General features: G+C 40.7%; 1 protein-coding gene across 1 annotated transcript; it reads right to left on the bottom strand.

The window, feature by feature from the left end:
- Positions 1 to 3,821: 3,821 nt before the first annotated feature.
- LOC147231300 (interferon-inducible GTPase 5-like) lies at positions 3,822 to 9,092 on the bottom strand. The gene is made up of 3 exons (XM_086153111.1): positions 8,725 to 9,092; positions 7,699 to 8,257; positions 3,822 to 7,192 (listed from the first exon to the last, which is right to left on the bottom strand). Exons 2-3 carry the CDS (start codon positions 8,252 to 8,254, stop codon positions 6,555 to 6,557), a joined length of 1,194 nt encoding a protein of 397 aa, XP_086009237.1. The 5' UTR covers positions 8,255 to 8,257; positions 8,725 to 9,092; the 3' UTR covers positions 3,822 to 6,554.
- Between the last annotated feature and the right edge of the window lie 5,593 nt (positions 9,093 to 14,685).

The following is a 14,685-nucleotide window of genomic DNA, read 5'->3' as shown; positions in this document are numbered from 1 at the left end:
AGAATATATTGGTAGACGGATGCTGGAATTGGAGCTGCCAGGCAAGAGGTCTCGAGGAAGACCAAAGAGAAGATTTATGGACGTAGTGAGAGAGGATATGAAGGTAGTTGGTGTGAGAGAGGAAGATACAGAGAATAGGGTTAGATGGAGAAAGTTGACTCGCTGTGGCGACCCCTGACGGGAAAAGCCGAAAGAAGAAGAAGAAGAAGAAGAAGAAGAAGAAGAAGAAGAAGAAGAAGAACAAGCACTCCCAGCAATATGATTTGCACTGTACCTAAGAGCCTGTGAGCCAGGAGTACCAGTCATGGTTAGTGGCTTGACAATGTTGGACAAATCCTTTTTCTGGTTATGACAGTTTTGCCAGCTTGGTAGTTGCCAGACCTTTCTTTACTATGTCCAGCTTTTCTGCAAAACTCCATCTAGAAAATGGCTTTAACAATGTACTAGCAACTAAATACGCTTCTCTCCCCCTGCAGCCATCGCAGTATGACAAAACCAATATTAAACAAACACAGCTATATTTCTGTTCGCAGCTCGCTAGTACGCTTCTCCTTGCCAGTACACTAGTCCACTCGCTGACTATCCAATCAGAGGGTGTGAATACGCTGATGTTGCTGTAGCCTGCTTGAAGGCTTTGGATGTCGCCAGGTCAAAATCTGATTGGTTGAAGCAACACTTATTTTTTTGCGTAAAGGGCTAGCAGAACTGATTGTTCAGGGCCCCACCCAGGCAGATTTCTTTGACTTTGACCCTGCCTGGCAACAGATGATGGCTGAAATGTGATTGGTTAGATGCTTTAATATGAAAATGCATGTCTGGAAGCGATGGCGACAGCCATATTTCCTCAAGGTGGAGTACAAAATATGCCTATATGCCTATATGTCCCACCACTCAATACAAGCACAGCCACACACTAAAAACACTCATGCAACAATAGTTGCTGAAGAGTACGTAAACCTCATCATGCGGGGCAATACACAAAAAGCAATGGCTGGATGGATGATACTGAGACGATGCTAAAATAGAGCTTTTAGAGTCACACGAAAATGACATACTGAAGGGTTCAAGAATCATTCCCTCCTCACTTGAGCAAAGGGTCCTTCAGCTTGCACACGATGCACATCGAGGAATCACCAAGGCAAAGGCCCTCCTGAGAGAAAAGGTGTGGTTTCCACACATTGATCGACAAGCTGAGGTGATGGTGAGAAACTGCCTAGCATGTCAAGCTACTGGACCTGAGACACACAATGAGCCTCTGCAGATGTCAGACCTGGCCAGGTTTGACATCAGTGCAGACTTCTGTGGCTCACGGCCGTCAGTTGAACATCTACTAGTTATTGTGGATCAGTACTCCCGATACCCTGTAGTTGAGATCATGCACTCCACCTCTGCAAACTCTTTTATACCTGTCATGGAAAAGAGTTTCTTGATGCTTGGCATCCCCAGAACAGTGAAGACAGACAACAGCCCCCGCTTCAACGTGAGCTGTTAGGCAAATTTGTAACCTACATGGGGTCCCCCCATCGAAAGATCACACTAAGGCAAATGCTACGGCAAAGAGGTTCATGAGAACGCTCTGAAAGACCCTCCTTGTTGCCTACATGGAGAGCAGCACTCACCATCATGCTGCACCTTACAATCTCCAACCTGGCAACCCCGCGGTGTTGTGCTCTCAGGCCAGGCACTGAAAACTTACCGCAGGCTACAATTCCAAGCTGTGGGGAGTGACGACTGTCAAGGCCACAGCTGAGCGGAGTGGACACTGTGTGACAGGAAACCCCTTCATCTTCAACAAGCTCAACCCTGGCCTGCGTGACATATCTGCAGCAGAAGAAGAGGAGGAAGTCACCACAGACACAGTGCCTGGCCAGGTGCCGACAGCCTCTACAATACCTCAGTGACTTTGAAACAGCCTGAGGAAAACAGGCAACTAAAAAATTAACTAAAAAATTATACGGTGAAATGGATTGTAACAAAAAAAATGAAACTGAGAAACGGACTGAATATTTTAGAGTTTGAAAATAGATGAAAAACAAAATGAGTTATCTTTATCTTTATAAGATTGTTTACTTTATGCTCTGTACTGGGAATTACCTGAAGGAAAACATTCAAAATTAGTATCTCAGAGTCATTTTGTTTACTGTTGCATTTGAAAGTATTTACAAGATTGATTCTAGGCTCTATATTTGAAAGTATTAATAATGTTGTTTCTATGCTCAATATTTTGAGCATAGAATATTTTATTTCTGCATCTACCTGTTTTATACTGAAACAATCTACCGGTAATTGTTTACCTCATAGTGTTTTATTGTTATTCACAGACCAAATGAATGTTTACTTACCCGTGTATTGCACTGAAGCAATCTATTTGTTTACCCCATAGTTTATCATTGTTCAGAGATCGAATGAACGTTTACTTACCTGTTTATTGCTGTTTATTGCATCAAATAAATGTAATCATTTACCTTCATGTCTGAGGTTTGAGTATTGAAGTAACCAAAAGTGGCGGACAACTTTGAAAAAAAAAGTGATGTAATATTCAGATAACGGCAGTAAACCGAATTGACGTTAACGTTTGGATGCACTGCTTGCGTCATGACGTTGGTCTACGCATATCCAAGACATGATGTCTTGGGCAGGAGTGCAGTGATGGGTTAATTTTAGAGATTGAATTTCCCCACAGGGATTACTAAAGGATAAATTATTATGATGTACTCATGCAATTAAACACTCAAAATAATGCTAATCTGCATTCTTTACCTTTTACATTCCATTACATTACAGTCATTTGGCAGACACTTTTATCCAAAGCGACTTATAAAAAGTGCAATTCAGTCACCGAAGATCCAAAGTACCAGTGGTTCAAAGTTGGTAGCACCTTACACACATCTTTATTGAGCCCTAAGATTGACTGGCAACTGGTCCAGGGTGTACCCCGTCTGGGATCGGCTCCAGCATCCCCTGTGACCCTAAGTAGGATAAGCGGCAGGCGATGGATGGATAGATGGATGGACATCTTTATTGACTATACTGCCAAAGTGCATTTGTCTGCAGCAGAGGACAGCATTTCATAAGCTTTTTTGTATTCTGTCATTTAGGTTGATCAGACTTGCAGAGTGGTTACATTCCACCCTAGGGTGTCTGGGAGGGTTCTGTCATCCAGGTCATCATCACTCATTGACATATCTTATGGGACTGGGCTTTGTTTTTCTTATTGCAGATGTTTCATGGCCCATTTAACAGACCAGATCCAGTGTGTTAGTTAAGATTGTCTGAGCCAGCTGTGGCTCAGTTAGTAGAGCGGGCGTCCCTCTGATCGGAAGGTTGGAGGTTAGATTCCCTATTCGTATGTGGAAGTGTCGTTGGGCAAGACACTGAATCGCAAGTTGCTCCCAATGGCCCAGACAGCATCTTACAATGGCAGCTATGTCACCACTGGTATGTGAGCGTTATGGGGTGAATGCTACTTGGTGTAAAGTACAATGGCAACGTATGAAACCACTTGATCAATTCAGTTGAATTGTAAATATAGGTTAAAATAACTTGTTACTTACATTTTTTTGTTTAAGTTGCTGTATCATGTGTTTTTCTAGCTTGATCGTGTTTTTGAAATGAGATTGACGTCTTCATTGAAGTATGACAGTGGTAAACATGGCAGAAACGTTGCATTCCCTGTACTTTACATGAGAGGTGAACACTTAATGAGAGGACGACGCTCGATTGAGGCTGCCAGTGAGGAACGTCATTGTTACACAGGTAACCGCCCAGGCAGATGATGATGATGATGGAACAATGGAACGTGCGTCACAAGTGCTTTCCGATATATCCTTTATTTTACATTTTCAACAGTTCTCATTTAAATCCAATATCAAACACACCTTCCTGGGGAGGCATTCAGTGAGCAGAGACTGTGATTTGCATTAGGCTTGATACTTTGAACAGAAATACACATTCAAAAGGACTACCCTAACAAACAGATGAAATTGGAACCATTGAAACTCTGGCTTGAGTTGACAGCAATATTGAACTGAACACATCCTACTGATAAAGAGAATATTAATATCATGGATGAAAAAGAAATTGTGGAAAGACCCTCCTAGGAATGCGTTCATTGTGCACAAGGTATGATGAGAGAAAACAAGAATTGTTTATTGACTTATTGCCTAAGGTTTATCATACAGCAAGGTGTTACACAAAACACTAAAATGTTAAGTTGGCCAGAGATGACAAATTTGGATGAGTCCCAAACCCTACATTGTTGATTTCAAATAGTAAGTGGGGGGACCAGTGGAGCTGGCTGGACTGATTCAAACTCATACCAAAATCGTGGAATGAAAGAGTGTATGAAGAAAAGCGTGCCTGAAGAGTCAGTTAAATGCTGTTCAAGTGGCACTTGTAAATACGTATAGCTATAACCTGTGGCATTATGTGATGGTTAAACCATAGTCATGAATGACCACACCTTTTTAATTTTTCATGGCTGTATGGCAGAAAAAATAAATCTGCACATCCTTTGGACAACAAAACACAAACAAAAAGTCCTTCACGCCTCTACAAAGCTTAAATCTGCCACTGTCCTTGTGTTACTTAAGCTAGGAGGACAACCCCTGATCAATTGTCACGATTCAAAAAACAAAATATTTGGTAAATTTTGATGAAGACCAAAAGTATCAGGAGAATGAACAAGAACTTGACCTTATTTTCAAAAGCTTAGGTGTTACACAAAACAATTAAATGTAAAACTTTGCAAGATTTGACAAAGTTAGATGAGTCCCAAACCCTACATTCTTGATTTCAAATGGCCAGCAAGGCTGACTGGACTAATTCAAACTCTGCCTGGGTTGGTATCACACTGAGGTGTCCAACCCAGGGCTTTGGAGAGTGCAGTCCAAAGCAATGGGGAGTGTGGAAAGGAGGTTAAGAGATGGTTTCAAGCAGGTTGGAATGGGTGGAGAAAAGTGTCAGGGGTACTATGCGAAGACTATCGGCCAGAATGAGAGGAATGGTGTACAAGACAGCGGTGAGACCAGCGATGCTGTATGACCTAGATGCAGATCCAATGACGAAAAGACAGGAGGCAGAGCTGGAGGTCGCAGATATGGAGATGCTAATGTTCTCTTTGGGAGTGACCAGGATAGATAGGATCAGGAATGAGTCCATCAGATGAACAACACATGTTAGATGTTTTGGTGAGAAGGTCAGAGAGGCCAGACTGAGATGGGTCAGTCATGTACAAAGGAGGGATAGTGAATATATTGGTAGACGGATGCTGGAATTGGAGCTGCCAGGCAAGGGGTCTCGAGGAAGACCAAAGAGAGGATTTATGGACGTAGTGACAGAAGATATGAAGGTAGTTGGTGTGAGAGAGGATAATACCGAGAATAGGGTTGGATGGAGAAAGTTGTTTCGCTGTGGCAACCTCTAAAGAGAAAAGCCAAAAGGAGAAGATCGGCCACATGAAAATGCCTCAATGATATGACATGATAAGGTGCCAAACCATGATCTCAACTTATAGTATTATACATGGCAGAGACCCTCGTCTCGGGTTACCATTGCAACTTAAAAAATAGTTTTGCATTTCTGATTGAGGAGGAGCGTCATTGCTGCACAGGTAATCGCCCAGGCAAATGACTGATAAGGGATAATGGAATATGTATAATGAGCACACATGTCCTTTCTGATGAATGGTTTATATGACATTTTGAATCCAAGGCAAACATATCTTCCTAGAGTACTGTGATTTGCACAAGGTTTGACGCTTTGAGCAAAAATACACTTTCAATATGAGTACTGAAACAGATACTTGAAATTAGAGACATTAAATTCTGTCATGTGACAGTAATATTGAACTGAAAACATCTTATTGATAAAAAGAATGTGAATATTATGGATATAAAAGAAGGTGTGGAAGAAATTCTAACAGCTTACTGGGGATGAGTATGTGTGCACAAGGCTTGACACTCTAAACAAAGAAACACTTAAAACTCATGTCCCGTATAAAGAAACTGCATACATTGAATTTGTTGTATACTTGATGCAATATAAAATAGAAATAACAACTTATTGATATTAAAAAGAAGAGAATAAAATATTGTGGATGAAAACCAAAATCAATTGAATGCTGTTCAAATGGCACTTGTAAATACGTGTAGCCATAACCTGTGGCATTATGTGATGGTTAAACCACATTCATGAATGACCACACCTTTTTAATTTTTCATGTTTGTATGGTGGAAGAAATAAATCTGCATATCATTCGGACAACAAAACACACACAAAAAGTCCTCAACAGAACCTAAAATATGCTGCTGTCTCAAAAAACAAATAATTTGATAAATTTGAAAACCAAAAGTATCAGGAGAGTGAACAAGAACTTTACCTTATTGTCTATAGCGTATCATACAACACGGTGTTACACAAAACAATTCAATGTAAAACTTTGCAAGAGATGACAAATTTGGATGGGTCCCAAACACGACATTATCGATCGCAAATGACCAGTGGGGGGACCAGCGAGGCTGACTGGACTGATTCAAACTCTGCCTGGGTTGGTATCACACTGAGGTGTCCAAACCCAGGGCTTTTGTGAACACTCTCTGCGCATCATCCGCAAGCATGTTGAGTGCAGTGTTCAACATTCTGTAGGTTGTGGTGAAAGAGAGGGCTGCTGCAATCGGGATACCAAATAGTGGAATGAATCTGGACCCTTCCTCTGCTACCATTAATGCCGTTTCACCTGCAGGAAAGGCCAGCACCTTAATGACCATATCTTTGGTTATTGTGTTTGCTGAGAGTGGTGACCTTGTCACTGCCTTCAGGGATTCCAAGGGCACGCGAGCGCTAACGGCAAGTTTATGCAGCGACTCGGGATCAAGATTAAATTCCAGCTGGCACTCTTTTATGATCCTAACCAGAATGGCAACATCAAAAGTGAAAGAAAGCCCAGGAACCGGTGCCGACTCCACCAAAGATGACAGAGCGGCATAGTACTTGATCTTCTTCTGAAAAGCTGACTTCTTCTTGCCAATGATGCCACGGCTGACGTTGGGCATGGCGAGCAGAAGACCATCCTTCCTGTGTTTGGGAAGTTCCCTCTCCAAGGTCTCCTGTAACTTAACAAAGTCGTGCTGGTGGAGAGAGCGACTGGAGATCAGGAAAACCTGTGGATCCTGGAAACCTTGTTTCTTAAGTCCTGCCAAGTAAAGAGGGCCATGTTTGATGAGTGCGTATGAATACCGAAAAACTACCTAAATCTTTTTAGTCGGTTACTTGCAAATTTTATGTTCATCTCTTTTCTTAACATGTCAATCATGTATTTGGAATATTGAACTTCAGGTAATGATTAAAAAAGAATGCCTTTAAAACGACAAACATGTATGTCTTTTTGCATCTTGTTCACTTTAGTTTCAGAATCTGCTGGTTCTCCATTAATTTAAATGGATGGGTGTTATTAACTAATGTACCTCTGTCTCTATGTCTACTACACACATGGGCAAACTATTTTAAGTCAGACAGAATGAAGTAGATTGTGCAGACAACTCAGAATGCATGTCCTTCTATGAGGGCTCTGGTGTATGAGGGAAACTAGTTGTGGAGCTCTCTTGTTTTTCGATGAATTAAGAGTTTAATAATTCATACTTTAGAACGCTACCATGCGGTAAGTGAGAGAGGAATTGTATCTGATGAAAAAACACCTACCTTCAATACAATTGTCACGGATCTTTTGAAGAGTCACCAACGGGTTGAAATCATTCTGGGTTTCTTCCTCGTCACGTAAGCTGTGGTCGATCTTTGACCGAACAAAGTAGAACTTCTTGCCCATCCTCCTGATCTCCAGGGCGAGCTTCACGTCGTTCTCTCGAAAGCGAGTGTCCGAGATGATGATGAAGAAATCAAACTTGCTGAATTCCACAAATTCCAGGTAGGCAACAGCTGGGAAATTCATAGTGCCATTTCCAGGCAGGTCCCATATAGTAACATTTTGGTGGACTGGATGTAGGTACGGCATAGGAACTTTGGTGGTTTCCACAACACCTGTTGGAGCGGCTCCTGGGTCCCTGCTGCTGATGCCTCTGAATGCGTTCACGAATGTCGATTTTCCAGAGCCAGCCTCTCCAGTGATGCCAATGTGAAGCGGAATGTTATTCTGCTCATCCAGATATTCCTGGATCCTTGCAGCAGCAGAGGCAGGACCACTGGATTGCAGAGTATTTCTGATCAACTCTGCGGGTTCCTCATCCTCTGGAGTAGCCATGGTCTGCAGGGATTAATAAATAATTCATTGAAAAAGAAATACAGATTACAACTTGAAACCAAGTGGAACAAAACTGAGAAGTATGATATTCTATGGAGAAAGGGACACAGCTGTACTTCACCTAATAAGTAAAAAAACAACACTGAACCAGCACTTCAGAGAGGAAAGTTAATCAATAATGGGCATCTAAAACACTCACCTAATAAATATATTCTCAGTCTGTCATCTAAAATGACCTGACCTGAAATCTTGTATTTTTTTGGTGGACTAGATTTCCAGCAATTTCCTTCGGGATTAATAAAGTTGTTCTTATTGTTATTGTTATTCTTGTATCTGTATAATGTAAAAAAAAATCTTCACATGGAGTTTCTTTTGAATTCCGGGCCAGACTTTTAATTGGGAATAAAACTATATCTAACTGGAGTTTGAACCCGTATATACGTCAGTCATCATAAATATGGACAACTTACCTTGAGAAGTTTTTGTTTTTCCTTTAATTTTTAATCGCCGATCTTTAAACGGTTTCTGTCTCTCCGCGGCTCGGCGGCTGCGAGGGGAGGCGTCTGTTTTGGAGAAACTCTCCTGACTCTCACTCTCCAATGGTTCTGCCCCTCAGATCGTTTATAACCAGTGTCAACGTTGGCTGCTTGTCTGTACCAATCGACAAGCACCTCCTCGTTTTAAATATTCAGTTTATTTTTTGTTTTTCTTTATTTTGCTGTGTGTGTGTGTGTGTGTGTGTGTGTGTACGTTTGTGTATGTCTTTGTCAAAAAACACCCAAGCTTACCGTTCTGTATATTTCCTGTGCATCTTGTATTTGCAAGTGTTATTTGCAGTCCCTATGTCCTCTATTGTAAGTCGCCTTGGATAAAAGCGTCAGCCAAATGTAATGTAACGTAATTTTGTGTTATTGGTTTATTCATTATCCTTGACACTAGCATCGATGAATAAATGTGTTTAAGTTATATCCTCAACAAAAGTATGAAATTCAGGATACTGAACAATGATACTATAATACTATATGCATGATACTATTCAACACGTTACGATACAGTAACGTGTTGTAGGGAAATGTGCAGAGTAGTCTTCCCAGTATCCTAAACTTTGGCAAGCGGAACCCTGGTAGCCTCCTATGGTTTCACGCTTGAAAGCCCAAAAGTTTATGTGCGAATAAAGGAATATTTGATAATGTTATGCAATCCGAAATCATTAACTTCGGGCTATTTCCGATAAATCACTTGAGTTCCTGGAAACAGGGAGAAGCTGTCCTCCTCCCCCTCTTGGTCAGACATGATATTGCAACGTGACGTCAGTCAGATCGGGCATGGCAAGACTTTACATCATTCAAAAAAAAAGTTTCTATAAAACTATATCTATACTGTTTTTTGGAGTCTCCTCTCGTCTCAAAATCAAGAGTCCTAAAGATAAATGCTGATTTCATCCGTTCGGTCCTGATACCATGTAAGATCGAAATCGTTTTTTAGCCTTTCAGCTAGCCAAAAGGCTAAACCGGATGTTGTCAGCGGAAGTCGCTAATTCTCAGTCATCCTCTTCCGACCCAGCCTCACTCTTTCTCTCCCATTATAAGATGTGTAGAGTACATATTTTATAATATAGCAGAGTTAAATGATCAAACAATCTTGCTGTCTCTATTCTCAGCTGTTAAAGGGAAAAATGCTTATAAAATAACAACTAAAAAGAAATAATGGACAATGAGAGGTCGATTGCCGTTGTGATTTATAACAGTTTTCCCAGCAGAGAACGCCATAAACAACGTTATCTCAAAGCAGCGAGTTTGCTGGACTCCTTTGGAGTCAGACTGACAATTTTTAGAACTCAAGAGTACCTCGTTCCTTTTTTAATAGGCAGTTTGCATATTGACCGCAGGTAATTTTCCATCAAATCTCATCAGCATTCCGCTCAAACACACACACCCACACACATCAATAAACACATAGGAGCACATTTAGCCCAGAGAGGACCTTTCTTTTATAGCAGCAAGACACAATGGATCGACAAAAATTATGCTGCAGCCTCATGTGTTCTGAAGAATTTAGAATTATTCTAAACAAATAAAAGTATAGGGTGGTGCACAACACAATTTAAATTTTGACCATCAATTAAAGCTTTAGTTGTTTTTAAAACATTATATAGTCGTCCTTTAATCAGATTTAATATGGGTTTTTCATTAAAGAGGATAACAAGGAAAAAAAAATTCACCTTAGGTCAACTTTTTTTCAAATACCTAATTTACTTTTTTTTAATTAAAACTCAAAACCATGATTAGTCTTACCTTTATTTGTATACAAAGGCCTGCCTGGGTGGGTATCACACTGAGGTGTCCAAACCCAGGGCTTTTGAGAACACTCTCAGCGCATCATCTGCAAGCATGTTAAGTGCAGTGTTCAACATTCTGTAGGTTGCGGTGAAAGAGAGGGATGTTGCAATCGGGAAACCAAATAGTGGAATGTATTTGGACCCTTCCTCTGCTGCCTTTAATGCCATATTACTTGTTAAGATGTTAAAGGCCAGCATCTTAATTACTGAATCTGTGGTTACTGTGTTTGCTGATAGTGATGATGTTATCACCGCCTTCAGGGATTCCAAGGGCACGCGAGCATTGAGAGCAAGTTTATTCAGCGACTCGGGATTAAGATTAAATGCCTTCTGGTACTGCTTTATGGTGCTAGCCACAATGGCCTTATCAATTGTGAAAGGAAGCCTAGGAACAGGTGCCAATGCTACAAAAGCAGACAGAGCGGCATAGAACTTGATCTTCCTCTGAAAAGTCAACTTCTTCCTGCTGATGATGTTGCGGCTGATGTTTGGCATGGCGAGCAGAAGACCATCCTTCCTGTTTTTGGGAAGTTCCCTCTCCAAGGTCTCCTGAGGTCTCCGGTAACTTCACAAAGTCCTGCTGGTGGAGAGAGCGGCTGGAGATCAGGAAAACCTTGGGATCCTGGAAACCTCGTTTCTCAAGTCCTGCGTATCAAAGTGAGCCACATTCGGTCCATATCTTTTCAGTTAGTTATTTGTCAATTTCTTTTTCAACAGTTAGGAATGTCAATCATATACAGTATTTCCATCATTGAACTTCAAATAATGATTAACATAAGGAATGCCTTTAAAACCGTATGTGTTTTTATAATGAAGCAGATTTTGCAGAAAACTCAGGATGCATGTCCTTCTATGAGGGTTCTGGTGTATGAGGGAAACTAGTTGTGTAGCTCTCTTGTTTTTCGATGAATTAAGAGTTTAATAATTCATACTTTAGAACGCTACCATGCCGTAAGTGAGAGAGGAATTGTATCTGATGAAAAACACCTACCTTCAATACAATTGTCACAAATCTTTTGAAGAGTCACCAACGGGTTGAAATCATTCTGGGTTTCTTCCTCGTCACGTAAGCTGTGGTCGATCTTTGACCGAACAAAGTAGAACTTCTTGCCCATCCTCCCGGTCTCCAGGGCGAGCTTCACGTCGTTCTCTCGAAAGCGAGTGTCCGAGATGATGATGAAGAAATCAAACTTGCTGAATTCCACAAATTCCAGGTAGGCAGCATCTCTTTAAGAGAAATTTATCCTTGACCCCAATTGTTACTTTGCTGAACCCCAGCTCGCCACAATATATATATATATCGCTATATGTCAGTGATGTGCGGTGAGATTCATGGCTGGTGAGGCACTGACGTCATCAGTCAGTTTTACAAGCATATGAACCAAAAAGCCAGCCTTTTTGTGTGTACCACTCTGTTTGAAAAGGCTGAGTCTTCCGTCTCGTAGTCTGAAGCAAATCTGTTAGCACCGGCGTCGGTCTTCCCTTACTTATTATCTCCTGCTTCGACGGAAAGTCCAGTTTAGAAAATTCTTTCAGTTTAGCTACGTAATCCTCTGTTTTGGAAATAAAGCCAAGCAAGAGGAAAAAATAACTGGATAGCTGCACTTGACTTGCTAACCGTTAACAGTAGCTTGCTACTGCAAATTCTATTATTCTTTAGCCGAGTAGTAAAAAGGCTCCCTGGGATTACCGGTGCCTCCTACCATGAGGCCCCGTCACTGCGTGCCTCACTTAGTGTGTCTTCCCTGCCGCTTTACGATCGCTCAGCACAAGACACGCGTTACGGTTGTTGACGAAAAAAATTATACACATCAGCTAAAGTATGGAAATTAAGTACATATATTAGTGCTTGAAGTGTTTGAAAATTTTAATAGTGACATCCACAGAGACAGCAATACGGTCTCAGCCGCATAGCATGGCAGCGCAGTTATTGTGCAATCCATAGCGGGCTCCGCTGGCTGCTGCATCACCGCATGGCTCTTCTTAGTATCTAAACACAAAATGTGATTTTTTTTTCAGCAATTTTGAAAAAAAAACCCAACTAAAAATGGTGAAGGTAGGTTGAAAATAACTTAATAGTACAAATCACTGAATAAATAGAACCATTAAATTTTTTTTTCATTTTACTTTTTTTTCTTTCCATGACGCCAGGTGAGGCCCGGCCTCACCTGCCTCCACTGACTGCACGTCACTGCTATATATATATATCTACATATGCATATTTAGATCCATTGAATGACAGTGGATGCTTTTCACCTTTTCATACACTATGATATTACACGGCACAGTGGATGAAAAATACCACTTTAGATTCTTCAATTTACCTTCTGCGTGTTTGTTGCACTGTTGGAAGAACTGAAGAATCCAAAGGAAACCCACGCAGACACAGGGAGAACTTGCAAACTTCGTGTCAGCAACCAACTTAGAATCCTTGACCTTCCTGCTGTGTTGCTAAAGCACTAAATGCTGCGCTACCTGGATTACAGTTTGCATGGTTACTGTTACTGCTCCAACTGTTGTTGTTTTTGTTCTTTGAATTCCGGATTGAGACTTTTAAATTAATAAAACGATATTTAAGTGGGAGTGGAACCTGTATATACCTCAGTTGTCTTAAATATGATAAATATGGACAACCTACCTTGATTCTTCATGATTTTTTTTTGCTTTTATTTTTAAACACTGACCTTTAATCTGATACTGTCCCTTGCCTGCCAGGGGTGGCGTCCACTTCGAAGTCACTCTCCTGACTCTCACTCCGACAGCTCTGCCCGTTAGATATTTGATTTCCAGTATCAATGCTGGCTGCAGATGGATGCCTGTACCAATTGGCAAGCACCTTTTAGTTTTAACATTTTATTTTATTTATTTATTTATTTTTATTATGTGATATCCTCATCATACGTATGATACTCAGGGTCATAATAATAAGAATACTAATTTAGGACACGGTAACATGCAGAGGGGAGACTTGTAGGAGAGTCATCCCAGGATCTGTTAGAACCGGAAGGTTTCAGAGAGGAGGATGATGAGGAAGCTCCACAGCATCATGGACAACATCCATCACCCCCTGCATGCCACGTTGATGTCCTGTCGGAACTCTTTCAGTCGGCTAAAGGAGGTCTTTCCTACCTGAGGCTATCAGACTTTTTAATTCCTCTTCCCTCAGCCGCAGGGAATCTTCAATCTTTGTAGTTACTGCTAACAGCTAAGACAATTTATATTTCATTATATTTCTTATTCTTCCTCCTTTCCACTATTGTCTATTACTGTTATGTTTTTACTTGAAATTCTGGCACAACAATTTCCTTCGGGATTAATAAAGTTGTTCTCATCTGTCTCTCATCTCTCTCTCTCAACCACATCAATATGACGAGTTCGAAAAAAAAATCCTGATTTCATCTGTTCAGGCATATAACGTTCAAAACGTTGGACGAGCCTCAAGATTGGAAATTATTTTATAGCCTTTCAGCTATCCAAGAGATTAAACTGGACATTATCAGTGGAAGTCTCCATTCTCCATTCGCTGAAAAAGAGAAGACACTGACACATGTTTCGTCCCATAACAAAATGTGTATCCTCCTTTTTCCTGTCCCCCCAGCCACCTCATCTGGAATGCAATTTGTGACAATGTCCCCAGCAGAGGACGGCATAAACAAGCTTTTCTCAAAGCGCGGGGTATGCTGGACTTCTTTGGGGTTAGAATTACAATTGTAAGAGCTGAAAAGATTATCTTGTACCTTTTTCAATAGCATGCTGGCCATTTACCTCTAGTAATTTGTCATTGTATCCCTTCAGCATTCCACTCAATTACACATACACGCATTAATACACATATATTTATCCCAGAAAGATCATTCCTTTTATAGCAGCAAGAAACAATGGATAGACATTTGTGATGCATCCCCATGTGTTCTAAACAATTTAGAATCATTCTAAATGAACAAAAGTGGAGTATGGTGCACAACACAATTTCAATTTTGACCCTCAGTTAAACCTTTAGTTGTTTTAAAACTTTAAATATTGACACTTTCATCAAATATAATACAGGTTGTTCATTAAAGGGGATAACAAGAAAAAAGATTTAAACACTTTA

Source organism: Fistularia commersonii, chromosome 9 (assembly GCF_037954325.1).
Source record: "Fistularia commersonii isolate RoL2024-O1a breed Wild chromosome 9, RoL_Fcom_v1.0, whole genome shotgun sequence".
Taxonomy (NCBI): domain Eukaryota; kingdom Metazoa; phylum Chordata; class Actinopteri; order Syngnathiformes; family Fistulariidae; genus Fistularia; species Fistularia commersonii.
Note: the sequence above shows the minus strand (reverse complement) of the source record. Positions and strands in the feature narration are given on the sequence as shown.

Coding starts and splice junctions, on each gene's coding strand:
- LOC147231300 (XM_086153111.1), bottom strand. CDS start 8,254: ATGGCTACTCCAGAGGATGAGGAACCCGCAGAGTTGATCAGAAATACT. Junction 7,193..7,698: donor CCGTGACAATTGTATTGAAG/GTAGGTGTTTTT, acceptor TTTACTTGGCAG/GACTTAAGAAACAAGGTTTC.